This window comes from Phacochoerus africanus, chromosome 12 (genome assembly GCF_016906955.1).
Source record: "Phacochoerus africanus isolate WHEZ1 chromosome 12, ROS_Pafr_v1, whole genome shotgun sequence".
NCBI classification, from domain to species: Eukaryota; Metazoa; Chordata; class Mammalia; order Artiodactyla; family Suidae; genus Phacochoerus; species Phacochoerus africanus.
In genome coordinates, this window is record NC_062555.1 from 58,333,507 (window position 1) to 58,349,020 (window position 15,514).

General features: G+C 37.3%; 1 protein-coding gene across 1 annotated transcript in view; it reads left to right on the forward strand.

Annotated features, from left to right (window-relative positions):
- DNAJC1 (DnaJ heat shock protein family (Hsp40) member C1) overlaps positions 1–15,514 on the forward strand; it is a 198,800-nt gene that overhangs the window by 165,453 nt on the left and 17,833 nt on the right. The window contains exon 10 of the mRNA XM_047755503.1: positions 2,843–2,962. Coding sequence (XP_047611459.1) covers positions 2,843–2,962 — 120 coding nt within the window. The remainder of the gene's footprint in view (positions 1–2,842; positions 2,963–15,514) is intronic.

Here is a 15,514-nt window from a genome sequence, read left to right on the forward strand (position 1 = left end):
GGCAGCTATTTTGAACATAGCTGGTTTTATTGCAAAAATCTGTTCAAAGAGATGTTAATTTGAGAATACAATTTAAATGTTATATCAGCTCTTTAGTAGATGTATTTTGGGGTCATTACATAAAAATATTGAATAATTTGAAAACTTTTTATTTTTCATTTGGTATGGAGATTTATTCCCAGAGCAGGGCTTTTCTGATGCAAAATTGGAATGCTTGTGTAGTCACAACAGCTGTCCCCACACCATGTGGTATCTTCCATTACTTTACTGTAGAGATGAATTTTTGGCCCAGTGTCTCAGTAATATTGGACACACATGGTTTTAAGTGGCAAAGCAGTATGCTTATGCATTCATTTGACTTTCACAGCTACAGTTGGCTCCAGATTAGAACAAGGAGAATACATTCACACCATGGCCACCCTCATGGCTGCTGTAGTAGCTGGATCACAGTAGGCTCTGTTGCTTCTAAAGACACAACTAACCATTGCTTGAGGAAATACACATTCACCAAAGTGCTGTTCAGCTGTAGGAGAGAGAATAATGGATGGCTAAAAGGATTCTCTCAAAGATTTCAGATTATAGTCCTAGTTATTATCAATCTAGTTTTTTTTAAATTAAAATCATGGCTATGAAATAAAAATAGAACTAAAGGGAAATATTATCAAAGCAGTAGATGATTTTTTTAGGATATCCATCCAAATAAAATTTTTCCTTTTGGGGGGGTGGGGGGGAGTGGTACTGTCCTTTTAGACTCATCTTATTAACAGGGAATTAAAATTAGATTCTTAGTGCCCATTGTTCATATGTGTGGCATATTAGGAAAGCCTTTCAATTTTACTATGTGAAACAATGGTTTATGTCATTGACGTTTTAGACAATTTTGTTTGCTCCAAAAGTGTTTGTTATAATTAATGCAGAAATAAGATGATTTGATTTAATGTGAAATTGCATTGATATACAGTATGGTTTGAATATCTCTGTGCAGCATCAACTTAATGCTCTTGATGGTATGACGTGGTATTATAAGCTTATATTTAAATTCTTCTTAACTCTTTTGCATTTCTGAAGCCAATTAGTATAGTTATTAAAGTTGCAGCTTTTCAGCAAAAATGACTTACTTGAAAATCCAATTACATGTCTCTAAATAATATCTGAATAATACTTTTCCCCCTCAATGAAGTAAAAACAAGCAAAAGGGAAGAATAAACCTTCAGTGTAAAAATTTAAATGATCTGATGGAGAATTAGATTTCTGATATTCATTAAATATCAAAGAAATTCCGACCGTACTCAGTGTAGGCTTTTTATAGAAGTGAATTTATGCATGTTTCGTAAGGGCTGTACTGATGAATATGTTTGAGGCTTTCAGCTTTTAGTGGATACAAAATAGAATGATTGATAAAATCCTCCCTACTATTGGCTATTATTTACTGACTCTTAAGTGGCAGGTTGTATTTATGCCAATTTATCTGCTTCAGGGAACATTCTTGATAGCAGAACAAAGTGAATAAAAGTAGTTTGCTTTGCAAATGAATGCAAATGGGAGAGCCTTTCGGAAAGCCCTTTAGCAGGGGCAGTGCACTTTGATTATGAGTGAAGCTGCCATTTGGACATGGTGAAAAGAGCACGCTTGAACCATTGATTGGGGAAGACAGTAAGAAGTCAGGAAGGGCCCCGTTAAGCTTGCAGTGAGGCAGGCGGATGTCAGTGTGGTTAGAGCACAGTGGGAGAATGACAGGGAGGATTAGTGTCAGGGAGCAGCTTTGCTGTAGCTGTGCAGATAGTCCCTGGGGTCACTCACCTCTGACTGTTGTTCTGTGCTGATGGTTCTGTAATGCAAAGGCCTGATGTATGCCTGTTCATTATCGGAAATGGTGATTAGAAAAGGTATTTGTCTCAAAGGTTTCCTTCCTCCTTCCTTTTATTTATTTTTTTAAATTAAAGGAAAATAAGGTGGCTTCCTCCATCTCTGCTCACTCCTCGTCTGGTGTAACACCAGCGTGGCTACTGCCTCTGGTAGGGAATAGTTTAGTGCTGTAAGGTAAAATACTTGTACTATGGTTATCTAGCATATGATAATGGTTTCTCTTGCTTTGCTCAGCTTTGGCAGTGCTGAATAAAATGCAGAGAATATGCTCTTAGAATTTTTGCTCTCGCAAAAGAGATTTTATAATCTTGAAGGAATTTTTTCATTCAGTTAATACTTTGATCAACTTTTAGAAGCTCTTTATTTTCTCAAAAAGGAGGTGTTGCTTTGCGTGAGCTGGATGGTTTAAGTCTCAGTCGCAGGAGTTTCTAACTTATTTCTGTTCCCAGGTTTTATAAAATGCTGGCACTTAATAAGTTAAACTTCTTGGATACACATGATTTTTAGAATTTAAATGTCATGTAGGATGAACAAAAAATATATCTTTGTCTCAGTTCTGATTCTAAATCAGAGCATTTATTTGTTCACATTTGCATTTACATGTGTAACGTTTTTTGCTTTTTTAATATTTTTTGTTAAAACTTCAAGACCTTCTGTGGTAACCTTACATGAGGCATTTGTGAACATTAGTGACACGCAGTGCACTTCAAAACAATTGTCTTTTTTTAATGTCTTCAAAACCTGGGTTCACAATATTTCTTCTTTACTATTTGGTATACACTGGAACATTTAAAAGCCTGCTAGAGCTTTGCATTCTGATATTAAATATGCAACTCAAACCTTCACCTAAACTATTAGATACATTTTAACATTGTTATTTTTGCAGAAAGCATGGTGCCAGTACTTTATTTCACTGGCTTACTAAATGTTTTAGCAAACATTCTGAAAATTATCTTTTTTCTTGACTGTTTTGCAGGCACCTGAATGGACAGAAGAGGACCTCAGCCAGCTGACAAGAAGTATGGTTAAGTTCCCAGGAGGGACCCCAGGTCGATGGGAAAAGATTGCCCATGAATTGGGTCGATCGGTGACAGATGTGAGTTCACTCAGATTTGCATTGTATGGGGAGTGACAAACCAGAACAAGCCACCTATGTAGAAGGCAGACATAGATGCATCCGACACTGTCTTTGGAGAAAGGCTACAATCCTTTTAGGACCTGGAAGTGAACCATTAAGGAAATAAGCAAGAAGCAGATGTCAGCCAGTCCCCTGATCTACAATTAACAGCCATGTGAGGAATGCTAGTGTTTAGAGATTTAAGCTACTGTAACCTAATCATAGAAAGACAATCCTAGTTCTTGGGTTTAGAGTGACCCCTTTAGCTGTGGGGAAAAAAATACTTCTCAGACTGATCAGAATTAGAGAATTGGTATTTCAGTGAATCATTTCAACTGAAGTACAGATTGCTTTAGGCATTTAAACAGGTGGTTTGCATTAATTGAGCAATATTCCTATAATGTTAATATTCCTATTTATTTCAAGGATGATACCTACCGTCCATTTTGATGAGTTGTTTAAACAAAAAACCTGCAATTTATATGCATATAATTTTATAATTAAATTTAATATACATTAAAAGTGTATATATATAGCTTTTATATATAAAAATATGTAATATATAATTATACATATGTATGTATATAGGACTAGTCATACCCACCATTTAAAAAACAGTGTTTACCTAGAAAGTTTTAGATTTAATACTTCTGTAATTTAGGGCAGAGAATCTTATAAAAATACTTACCACAGCACCTGACATTTACTAAATACTCAGTAAATGTTTAGTTGAAATTAAGAAGGCTTTATTTCCATCAATATGATCCTTATTTTCATAAATGACAGTAAGTATTCTTTGCTAAATTATTTACTGAATTTACTTTAAAATAAATCCTATAGATATAAAATATTTAAGGGGTTACTGAAAGCAAAGATTCAGATTTCTCATGTCCACTTCAATTCTGTTAGTATATCTTTGGGTCTTTTTTGATAATGAGCAATTTTAAAACAAAAATGATTAATAAACACAACTACCGGAGTTCCCATTGTGGCGCAGTGGTTAACGAATCTGACTAGGAACCATGAGGTTGCGGGTTCAATCCCTGGCCTTGCTCAGTGGGTTAACGATCCGGCGTTGCCGTGAGCTGTGGTGTAGGTCACAGACGCAGCTCAGATCCCAAGGTGCTATGGCTCTGGCATAGGCTGGCAGCTGCAGCTCCGATTAGACCCCTAGCCTGGCAACCTCCATATGCCACCAGAGCGGCCCAAGAAATGGCAAAAAGACAAAAAAAATAAAATAAAATAAACACAACTACCAAAAAAATCCAACTTGTTGCATAAACACAATGTTATTTTGCATAGTAAACTTCCACTTTTTAACTTAGAAACAAACTTACAAAACATATTACTGTTGGAGTTCCTCAGTGGTTAACGAAACTGACTAGGAACCGTGAGGTTGCGGGTTCAGTCCCTGCCCTTGCTCAGCAGATTAAGGATCTGGCGTTGCTGTGAGCTGTGGTGTAGGTTGCAGATGCAGCTCAGATCTGGCGTTGCTGTGGCTGTGGCATAGGCCAGCGGCTACAGCTCCAGTTAGACCCCTAGCCTGGGAACCTCCATATGCCACAGGAGCGGCCCTAGAAAAGGGAAAAAAAAAAATTAAAAAAAAAATTACTGTCAATTTTTTGTGGTTTTTTTGATAGGAGCTGCTTTGAGAATTTTAAATTAAAAATGTTTTTACTACCATATAGTAAATGTTTTTAAAATTACATATAAAAGACTTCTATTGAATTTTTATCTATGTTTTACATTATTTTGGCTTCAGAGTTAAAGTCAGATCATGTGGAAAATTAGCCCTTGTAGCTTGCAACTTTTTTTTCTGTTTCATGAAGAGACCAATTAGGTAACGGGAGAAAAGCCATAAGGATACCATTTATTCTGCTAAGACTATTACTAGGATGTGCATTTTATTATCTTAAGGTTGTTTGTAAAAATTAATAATGCCTTATCAGTAAATTTCTGACCTAATTAAAGATATAGTTAGTGATGTTTTAAGTACTATGATCCTTTATACAACTACTGTTAATGATTACGAAAAATTACTAAAATAATTTTTAGAAAGTTATGAAATAGGCATTGGTTTAAAAGGGCTCCAAAACCTTTATCTCAGTTTGCTAATGAGAGAGAATAGTTAATTTAGTGTCTCCTTTGAAGACAGCACTGCCTTTAATGTTTTAAATAACATTTCTGAGAGATCTTGCAGGTAAATGATAGAATAGAGCAGCATTTTACATTAATTTGTTGTCATAAAAATCTTGTTAAATTTTTAATCTAAATTGTTCATCTATATTTTTACGAGGAGAGAGATGAAAGTTTAAATGGTAATATATACCTTGTGATCAACACAGCCTTGAGATGGCTGGTTAGTATCATAAGTCTAGAAAAATAAGTAGTTTGCAAGAGTCATCTCAATGTAGTTCTGGTGTCGGTGAAGGCCTCTCTTCGCACTTTTGCAAATTCATCCCATAATTTTTTTTCCATCTTCTTTTAGACTTACTCTAATTCACATCTATAATAGATTTTTTTCCCTTTGATCATGGAAGTAGCAAACATGACTTTTTGAGATTTGTTTTTCTCCTCCAAGTACTCATTCTGTTTTCATAATACCAAGAGCACCTCGGAAACACATACTAGTAAACCTAAACTTTTTGGGCACCAAAAATGCCGTTGTAACTTTTCCTCTCTCTCAGTATATACGTGTATAGAGTCCCACGGTATTTTCATTCTGTGAGCATCATCTCCATGGCTGGACTATTCTCCTCATTTTAGTAACTACACATACAGGCACACAAGCCATAAACTCCTCTCTCTAAAAGAGAACAGGTGTCTGAAAACTCAAAATTCATTTCAGTGAACACACAGTTAAATTGAAGCAGCTGAAATGGGTGTGGCTAATACAGTTCATTTAGTAGAATGTTTAGTGAAAGTTAACGACAGTTGAGAAGATCACTTCTACTTCTTTTTGGTGTCTGGTATTAATCAGAGTTGTTTTCATTAAGTATTTGACTATGAAAAAGAGAAAGCAGGTTCAGAACCTCTGCGTAGTGACCAGATCACCTGTACCAATTCTTCTCAGCTCTGGACATCTGTTCTTTAACCCATTTTCCTTGCTAAATGTGTAGCTTCAGGCTTAGTTCTCTTTCCTTCAAGAAATAATTGACCTTTTGAGGGGCAGGGTAAGAGCGTGTCCATGGTGGAATCTATACATCCATTATTTAGGTTGATAGATTACCGTGAAAAACACATTTTATTCCTCAGTTAAGAAAGGAGGTTTCAGGAGTTCCCGTCATGGCGCAGTGGTTAACGAATCCGACTAGGAACCATGAGGTTGCGGGTTCGGTCCCTGCCCTTGCTCAGTGGGTTAACGATCCGGTGTTGCCGTGAGCTGTGGTGTAGGTCACACACGCGGCTCAGATCCCAAGTTGCTGTGGCTCTGGCATAGGCTGGCAGCTACAGCTCCGATTTGACCCCTAGCCTGGGAACCTCCATATGCCACTGGAACGGCCCAAGAAATGGCAAAAAAAAAAAAAAAAAGGGAGGTTTCAGGGTGTTAATTAACAAGTTAAATTTCTAAATTCTACTCTGGATAAGTACAAGCCATGTTATTAACTTTGTAAAAAAATCAATGCAGGGCCTATTTTAACTCTGTAAGACCTACTTTATTAAAGGTGAAATATTTTAAATGTTAATTATATATGCCTTTCACCAAATAATTTTGTTAACACAAAGAACACTGAAATTGTAAAAACAACAGGAAACAAACTCTCTGGCATGTTAAGACCAACTTTAATGTGATTATTAACTGCAGGTTTTCTAAATTAAGGTCAGGGTACCTCAGATTTCTTGCTTGTGAAGTAATATCATTCTCTTTCCTGAAAGGAAGTAAGCTGATTCTGCTTCTCTCCTGGTCACTAATCTCTTGCATTCTGGTTGTGATAATAGACTGATTGGAGATTTTCTACTTGCTTGAAAAAGTCCCAGGTAGGAGGCAGCAAAACAAAAGATAGGTAGATAGATTTGAACGGACTTTTATAATTAGCTTAGGGCCACAGTGAGAGGTGTGGAGTTAGGTGAACATCCCATATGCAGGTGAAAAGGAGGAGGAAGAATATTAATAAAATTCCCATTTTACTCTATTTAGCCACAACTAGAGAGGAGATAGGGGGGATACCTGTTGTGGGGATTTCTATGTTATTATGGCAGTTGTTTCCAAAACACCTAACTTTTGGAGTTCCTGTTGTGGCTCAGCAGGTTAAGAACTTGACAAGTGTCTGTGAGGTTGTAGGTTCAATCCCTGGCCTCACTCAGTGGGTTAGGGATCTGGCATTGCTGCAAGCATGGGTTGCAGATGTGGCTCAGATCTGGTGTTGCTGTGGCTGTAGCCTAGGCCATCCAGTCTGACCCTTAGCCCAGGAATTTCCCATATGCTGCAGGTGCAGCTATTAAAAAAAAAACACAGACTTTTTATCAGTGACCTAAATACACAGAGTATGTAATGCTGAAAGGCATATATTAACATTTAAAATATTTTATCTGAGAGTTCCCTGAATGGCCTAGCAGATAAGGACCTGGCATTGTCACTGGCCCAGGAACTTCCACGTGCCTTGAGTATGGCCAAAAAATAAATGAAAAACAAAATATTTCATTTATAAAAAAGTAGATGTTACAGTTTAGGTATATCTCAGTTAAAATATACTTGTGCCTAATTTGTTTTAACAAAGCTAGTAACATTCCTTATATTTACCCAGAGTAGAATTTAACAAAATAACATATATATTTAAATAAATACATTATTGCTAATACTTTTAGAGTCAGACTAGTCCTACACAGGTTGTAAAAAGAAAAAAAGAAAAAGAAACTTACAACACAGGTTGTAAAGGTAACAGAGATTGTCCTTTAGTTTTCCGTCTTGAAAGACACCACCCTCTGCGTGGGCCTTCCTGCCATAGCAGCTCCCTCGATGAGCCTGATCTCATGCTCTTCTCCCTGCCTCATCTTCTCAATCCCACCACCTTCAAAGACACTTAAATTTTAGAAAGGAATGGGCTCTTTATCCTATTCTTCTTGGTAGATGAGTCACTGATCTAATAATCAATTAATAGAGGATAATAATGTGTTGCCTGATCTCTCTCTCTCCCCCCCCACACCACAGTTGTAATTTAATAGGAGCCTTCAAGGACTTACCACAAATATATGAATGACTGGTGTAAGAATTTCAGGCAACTGATTGTCTGTCTGAAGCAAAGAGAAGGCAGAGTATTGTTTTGAGGTGGAAGGAACTTTTAGTGTCCATCAGCGAAAACTATATAATTAATTGCCTAATCTATCCATTGGTCTGGTTAGAGTTTTTGCTACATAATTTCTGGGCCAGAGAAGAGATCTGCACTTTTAGATTTGCATTCTATGTCACTATTTCTATGTCAACATTTACCAAAGTTACACGTAGGACAGGATTGTAAACAATACAATTACTGCATGAGAATAACATCTCAAAAATCAGTTATGAGGAGTTCCCATTGTGTCAGGGGTAGCCAAGGTTGGATCCCTGGCCTCACTCAGTGGATTAAGGATCCTGCATTGCCTTGAGCTGTGATGTAGGTTGCAGATGCAGCCTGGATCCCGCATGTGGTGTAGGCCAGCAGCTATAGTTCCAATTCGACCCCTAGCCTGGGAGCTTCCATACTCCACACATGTGGGCCTTTAAAAAAAAAAAAAAAAAAGTTATATCAAATCAACATTTTTAACTGCTTTGAGAGATATTAGTTACACCAGCATTCATTTTTGTAGTATTTTACATTTTTAAAAACAAATATATTTTACTTGATCTTCTCAACAGCATTGTGAGGTAGCTAGTCCGACCATCACTTATACCCATTTTACAGTTGAGTAAACTGCTACTAAGACTTATTCCTGGTGATTCAACTGTTAATGGAATAACACTAGCTATTTTGATTCCTCATCTTATCACTACTTAATACTGTATGAAAAACACTTTAGAGACTTTTACCATTAGCCTTTTTGTTTTGTTTTGTTTGTCTTTTTGCCTTTTCTAGGGCCACTCATGCGGCATGTGGAGGTTCCCAGGCTAGGGGTCTAATCCGAGCTGTAGCCGCCAGCCTACGCCAGAGCCCCAGCAATGCCAGATCCGAGCCGCGTCTGTGACCCACGCCACAGCTCACGGCAACACCAGATCCTCAACCCACTGAGCAAGTCCCGGGATCAAACCTACAACCTCATGGTTCCTAGTCGGATTTGTTAACCACTGAGCCACGATGGGAACTCCCATTAGCCCTTTTTTTGGTAAAACTATTTTCATGGGAAAAAAAGAGAAACTTTTAAAAATAAACTGAAGAAAAATTTTTTTCTAATAAACCATGATGAGAAATGACTTCTACAAGCATTTTGTTATATATCATTCCAGACTTTAGTCGTCTTGTATGGACACATGACTCCATTTTAGCAGTATTACTCTGTAACCTGCCCTTGTCACTCTGCTGCGAAACATGGGCTTCTTTCCACAACAATAAAGATCCACATCCTTTTTCCAAACACCTGCGTAATAGTCCATGTTGTCTAGATATAATAAAGGTGCACACAACTGATGGTCACTTAAATTGCTTCCTGTTTTGCTATTTTACTGGAGTGTCTTTTTCTTCTATTTGTATGTTTCCTTAGCTTGGATGCCTAGAAGTAAGAGCTGCTTGGTTGCCTAGAAGTAGAGCTGCTTGGTTCAAAAATAAGGCTGTTTTTGGACCCTTTGCTGACTTTAAAATTGGCCCCCAGAGAGGCTATAACAATATGCCGCTGGTAGGATGAGAGGAAACACTTCCTTCTAGTCTTCTACACAGAATGTTTTTTTGTTTTTCATCATTGTTCATCAAGTAAGTGAGATGTGCTATGGCACTGATTTTTGTAACTTGCCTCCTTTTCAGTCTTATTTTGAATAGAATTGGTGTTAATGCTTTAGCATTTTAGGATAGTCAGTCTTACCTTCTGCAGATACTTTGCATTTTCTTTAAATCTTATCTTATTTGAATGTATTAGCTAACAATTCCAAAGAAATGTTATATTGCAGTCATAGGAAAGGATACCATTGAAAAAAATCAGAACAAAAATAAGTATACAAATAAATGAAGTAAAATGGTTGAAAGTTATCAGAAAAATCTCCTGAGGGATTTCCTGTTGTACCTCAGCTGGTTAAGAACCCAATTAATAATATCCATGAGGACACAAGTTCAATCCCTGACCTCACTCAGTGGGTTAAGGCTCCAGCATTGCCGAAAGCTGTGGCTCAGATCTGGCATTGCTGTGGCTGAGGTATAGGCAGGCGATTACAACTCCAGTTCAACCCCTATCCAAGGACTTCCATATGCTGCAGGTGCAGCCCTAGAAAGAAAAGGGGGGGAGGGGAAGCATTACTCAATAATTACACACTGAAGTTTTCCAGGATGAAGGAACTTTTGAGACCAATTTGTAAGAACCTTCCAAAGTCAAGTAGAATACATAGAAAAGATCCTGGGAAGATTCATGAACACTGAGACTACATGCAGAAGATCTATAAAGCTTCTAGAGAGAAGACACCTCCAAAGTAAGGCCCGTCAGAGTGACAGCAGATTGCTTAGCAATGCTGCATCCTGGGAGACAAGAGAACAGTGCCTTCACAGTTCAAGGGGAAATGGTTCTGAATCTAGAACGGACCAGCTGTGATGGTAAATACATGGGGCAAGGATTCTTACTCTTTCTTAGACAATTTCCTGAAATTGCACTCCAGCAAATGAGAAATCCTAAGACACAACAGGGATAGAGCAGGCAAAGCATGCAGGAAGTTCACGTTGGAGTAGGAGAACAAGGACTGTGTGGGAGCAACAGCAAAAGCTTATATAGGGGAACAAAAAGCAACTAGAAACATCAGAAAACAAAAAAGGCATAGTCCAAATTTAAGCTCAGCCATACCTCAGAGATATTGCAAGATTCAGTTCCAGATCAAGATAAAGCAAATATCACAATAAAGTGAGTCACACGAATTTTTTGGTTTCCCAGTTATGTTTATACCATACTGTAATCTTTTAAGTATGAAATAGCATTATGACCCAAAAATATGTACATACCTTAATTTTAAAAATAATTTATTGCCTTTAGCAAGTCAGAGTAACATCAAAGATCACTGATCACAGATCACCGTAACAAATACAATGATGATGAAAAGGTTTGAAATAGTGTGAGAATTACTAAAGCATGACACAGAGGCATGAAGCAAGAAGATGCTGTTGGGAAAATTGCACCGATAGACTTTGTTGGCACAGTTGGCACAAACCTTCAATTTGTAAAAACTTGAGTCTGCCTGTGTACTAAAAAGGGGAATTGATAGAAAGAGCAAAAGAATTTGATTCTGAGACTATTCTCCTTTAAGTGACGTAAGAAGTGTGATCACAGTACAGTACTTGTCTCTACAGCCAGTCATGTTTACCAGATCACAGTTATGTAAGATCTTACCTCACAGCTTTTCATATTTTAAACATCTCATATACTTTACAGATGACTTTTCAATTTTTAAAATCAACAAATTGTGGAAGACTATGGCACATTGTCCATCAAAATATGTTTTCCCTTTCTCTGGTAAGAGAGACATCAGGCACGGATTTCCCCAGGAACACTGTACTTCCAAGCCCTCCAAGCTCTACTCTGGCCAAGTTACTAATTCTTCTCAAAGGAACATAATCAAAGCATGTGTGTTTCTAGGAGCCCTTGCCCACTTTTCCCTTCCACTGAGCCAGAATACCAGTTTGCCTGCAACTAAGCTGCAACCATGCAAAGACAGGCAGGGAAGCACAATGGAAAGACCCCGAAAGTATGGAGTAAAAGTAAAAATGTAGATGGTGACAAGCACCATGAGGAAAATAAAGCAGATTAAGAGGTTAGAGACTGAAGGGAGTTGCAGTTTAAAATGGGGTTCTGGGGAAAGTCCTCTCTAAGAAGTACCCTCTGAGTGGAGACACAAAGCAAGCAGTGAGGGAGCAAGGTGGGGAAAAGAGGCTGAATTCAGACTATAATACACCAAAAGCATGTTAGTTTGTCATGTGTACTTGGAACCACCAGAGGAACTGTGAACATACAGATGGTCAACAGGCACATGAAAAGATGCTCTATTGCTAATTCTTAGAGAAATACAAATCAAAACCACAATGAGGTATCACCTCACATTAGTCAGAATGGCCATCTTTTAAAAGTCTACAAATAATAAATGCTGGAGAGGGTGTGGAGAAAAGGGTACCCTCCTCCGCTGTTGGTAGGAATGTAAATTGGTTCAGCCACTATGGAGAAGAGTATGGAGATTCCTTTAAAAACTAAAAATAGAGTTACCGTATGATCCTGCAATCCCCTTCCTAAACATACATCCTGAAAACACTCTAACTGGAAATGATACATGCACTGCAATGTTCACAGCAGCACTATTTACAATAGCCAAGACATGGAAGCAACCTAAGTGTCCATCAACAGATGAATGGATAAAGAAGATGTAGCATATATACACATAAACACACACACAATGGAATACTACTTAGCCATAAAAAAGAAAGAATGCCATTTGCAGCAACATTGATGAATCTAGAGATTATTGTAGTAAGTTAAATAAAAGGCTAATATATAATATCACATATGTGGAATCTTAAAAGATGATATAAATAAATATTTATAAAACAAATAGACTCACCTCACAGACATAGAAAATAAACTTATGGTTACCAAAGGGGAAAGGGGAGGAGGGATTAATTAGGAGTATAGGATTAATGTATATACACCTGTATATATAAACAACAAGGACCTACTATATAATATAGGGAATTATATTCAATATATTGTAATAACCTATAATGGTAATGAAAAAGAATAAAAGAATATATATATAATCACTTTGCCATACACCTGAAACTAACACAACATTGCAAATTAATTATACTTCAAAATTTTTTAAATAGTTAAAACAATGCTCAGAAAAAAAAAATTTAATTAAAAAAAACTGTGAACAGAAATGAGTGCCTCTGGGTGTAGGGTACATGATTTTCATCAGAAGCCCTTGTTGTAAACTTCTTTTTTTTGCAAGTTATTTACATATATTACCTTGATTTTAAAAACTTTTACAAATTTAAAGAAAAAAAATTTACCTTTAATATCTTTCCATATCAATATATATAGCCTACTTCATTCTTTTAAAATTTTTTATTACAAAAGCTTTATTGATTTATAGAATTAAAAAAACAATCCTAATATTTGTATGGAACCACAACAAATCCCAAATAACCAAAACAATCTTGAGAGAGAACAAAGTTTGGAGGCATCATATGTCCTGTTTTCAAAATACGTTATAAAGCTACAGTAATCGAAACTCTATGGTACTGGCCACTGATGTGTAGGCCTAGGAGGAGAGTAGTGTTCAACCTCTATTGAAACACTGGCCAGACTATCCCTTCAACACAGACAGCTTTTCTAGAGGATTTCTATAGCCCTCTGTTAAAATTTTTGCCTGTCTGTATTCCCCTGCCAAAGGGTTTTGAGGACTAACTTGAATTACAGCTATTTGTACACCCTTGTCCAGAGAGTGTCCTTCTTGTCTCTGGTTGGCTGTCTTCTGACACAGAGGACACAGCCTAAGGAGGGGCAAACAGACTACTGGAGAGAGAGGAAAAAACTCTCCACCCAGCCTGCTTACATGTCCGTCAGGTATCAGGGATCACCCTCAGATCTGTCTGACACACACTGGGGACGTCAAAGTACACAGGGCTTGGATCTCTCCTCCATTCACCCACTTGGTGACTGGCTATTAATAGCTCAGGTAAAGGAGCACAGAATTGGCCTTCTTGAGAAGGGAGGCCAAATTCCCCAACTGCTGACACACAAGCCTGTTTTGGATTGCTCTTTCCTTACTGTGGCCAATATTGCTTTAGAAGTAAAAGACCTTTAAAGCAATAAACAATGATTTTCTTTCTTATAAGCATGGTCTTAATTAATTCGAAATCTGTTGAACAAGTATGCAAGGAAATAACCACGCTGTGGAAGCTCCTTGAGGTGGATAAGACTGTCTTCTACACACACCACTGTTCTCAGCGCAGTGCTAGGCTAAGCCTTGTTCAGCTCTAACTAAACACTTGTTCATCTTCCTCAGTTATGCATTCAAGCAAAGCATAGCTGCAGATTACATGAAAACTTCTCTGTATACATCTGCCACTTGCCACTCTTAATATGTTCTTTTCTGGATCTTATTTAGTGTTCTGGATTACTAATCTGCTGAGTTTGTAATCTGTACTCACTCATCAGAACCCTCTATCTTACCAACAGGATAGGATCCACTTTAAAGTCCAGATCTAGTTTACTCATTGCAGTGACATTTACTTTTAATACTATGGATGTTTTATTCATGAAGAAACTGGCTTCTCATGGCATAATCTGTGGTCTGGTGACAGCGTCCTACTTTCTAGTGGAGGGTTATTTTATTACCCTGAATTAACTTGCATGCCTCTCTCATGTACAGCTTAGAGATGCAGCAAGTCAGTAGACTGGTGATCCTTGGACAGATGCTAGTAAGTGTTAATGCAATTTAAAACTGCTACAAATTGGAGGAACCCACTTTAAAAAGTGGGTGAATATTTGTTGAGGTGTTACAGTATCTTGCTGATGGACTAAATATACCCACAAAATTACACTGTAGTCTGCTGCCATTAGTATTTCCTCCCAGTAAATGGTCATCTCCATTACTTAGAGATAATCAGGACGTGAATCAACAGCCCCCTTTGTTAATGATTAAGATGAACACTATTATTATTTCTTGTATTTTTTTATCCAGAGAATCCAGAGAAAAGTTTAAAGACATTGGAGAAATAATAAGAATGAACAGCACTGCTTCCTACCAGTTGGAAACATTTTTCAGGTGGTTTATTTAATGTTCAGGTAACAGAGGGCCCTTTTTACTTGAAAGCTACAACAGTTCCTGGTTATACTGAGTGCTAGATTCAGTAGAAAGTTGGCCAAAATTAAATACAAATGAATGGAAACAGAGTTGATCCTTGAACAGTGCTAGAGTCGGGAGCCCTGATCCCCTAGTCAAAATCCACACAGAACTGTCCAGTCAGCCCTCCACAGCCACAGCTTGACATCCACACACTCAGCCAGCTGTGGACTGTGTGGTACTTCAGTACATATTCACTGAGAAAAATCCACATATAATTGGATCTGCATAGCTCAAACCTGTGTTCAAGGGCCAACTGCAATGAGCTTCACAGTTATATAATTTGTATTATTAGAATACTTAAAATGTCATCAAATTGGCCAGAATTTGAAAAATATGACTTGAGATTATCACTAGTCGTCAGCATTTATTTTCTGAGTTATCAGAGGATGCCAGGAATATTAGTATATACTTTATATAGCTCAGAAAATTGTAAAGTTCTTTTGTATATTGAGTAGAAATGTGCCACTATGTAACTCTCCACTGATCCTAACTGTACCCTATAGAATATAAATTTCATTTTGTTAATTTTA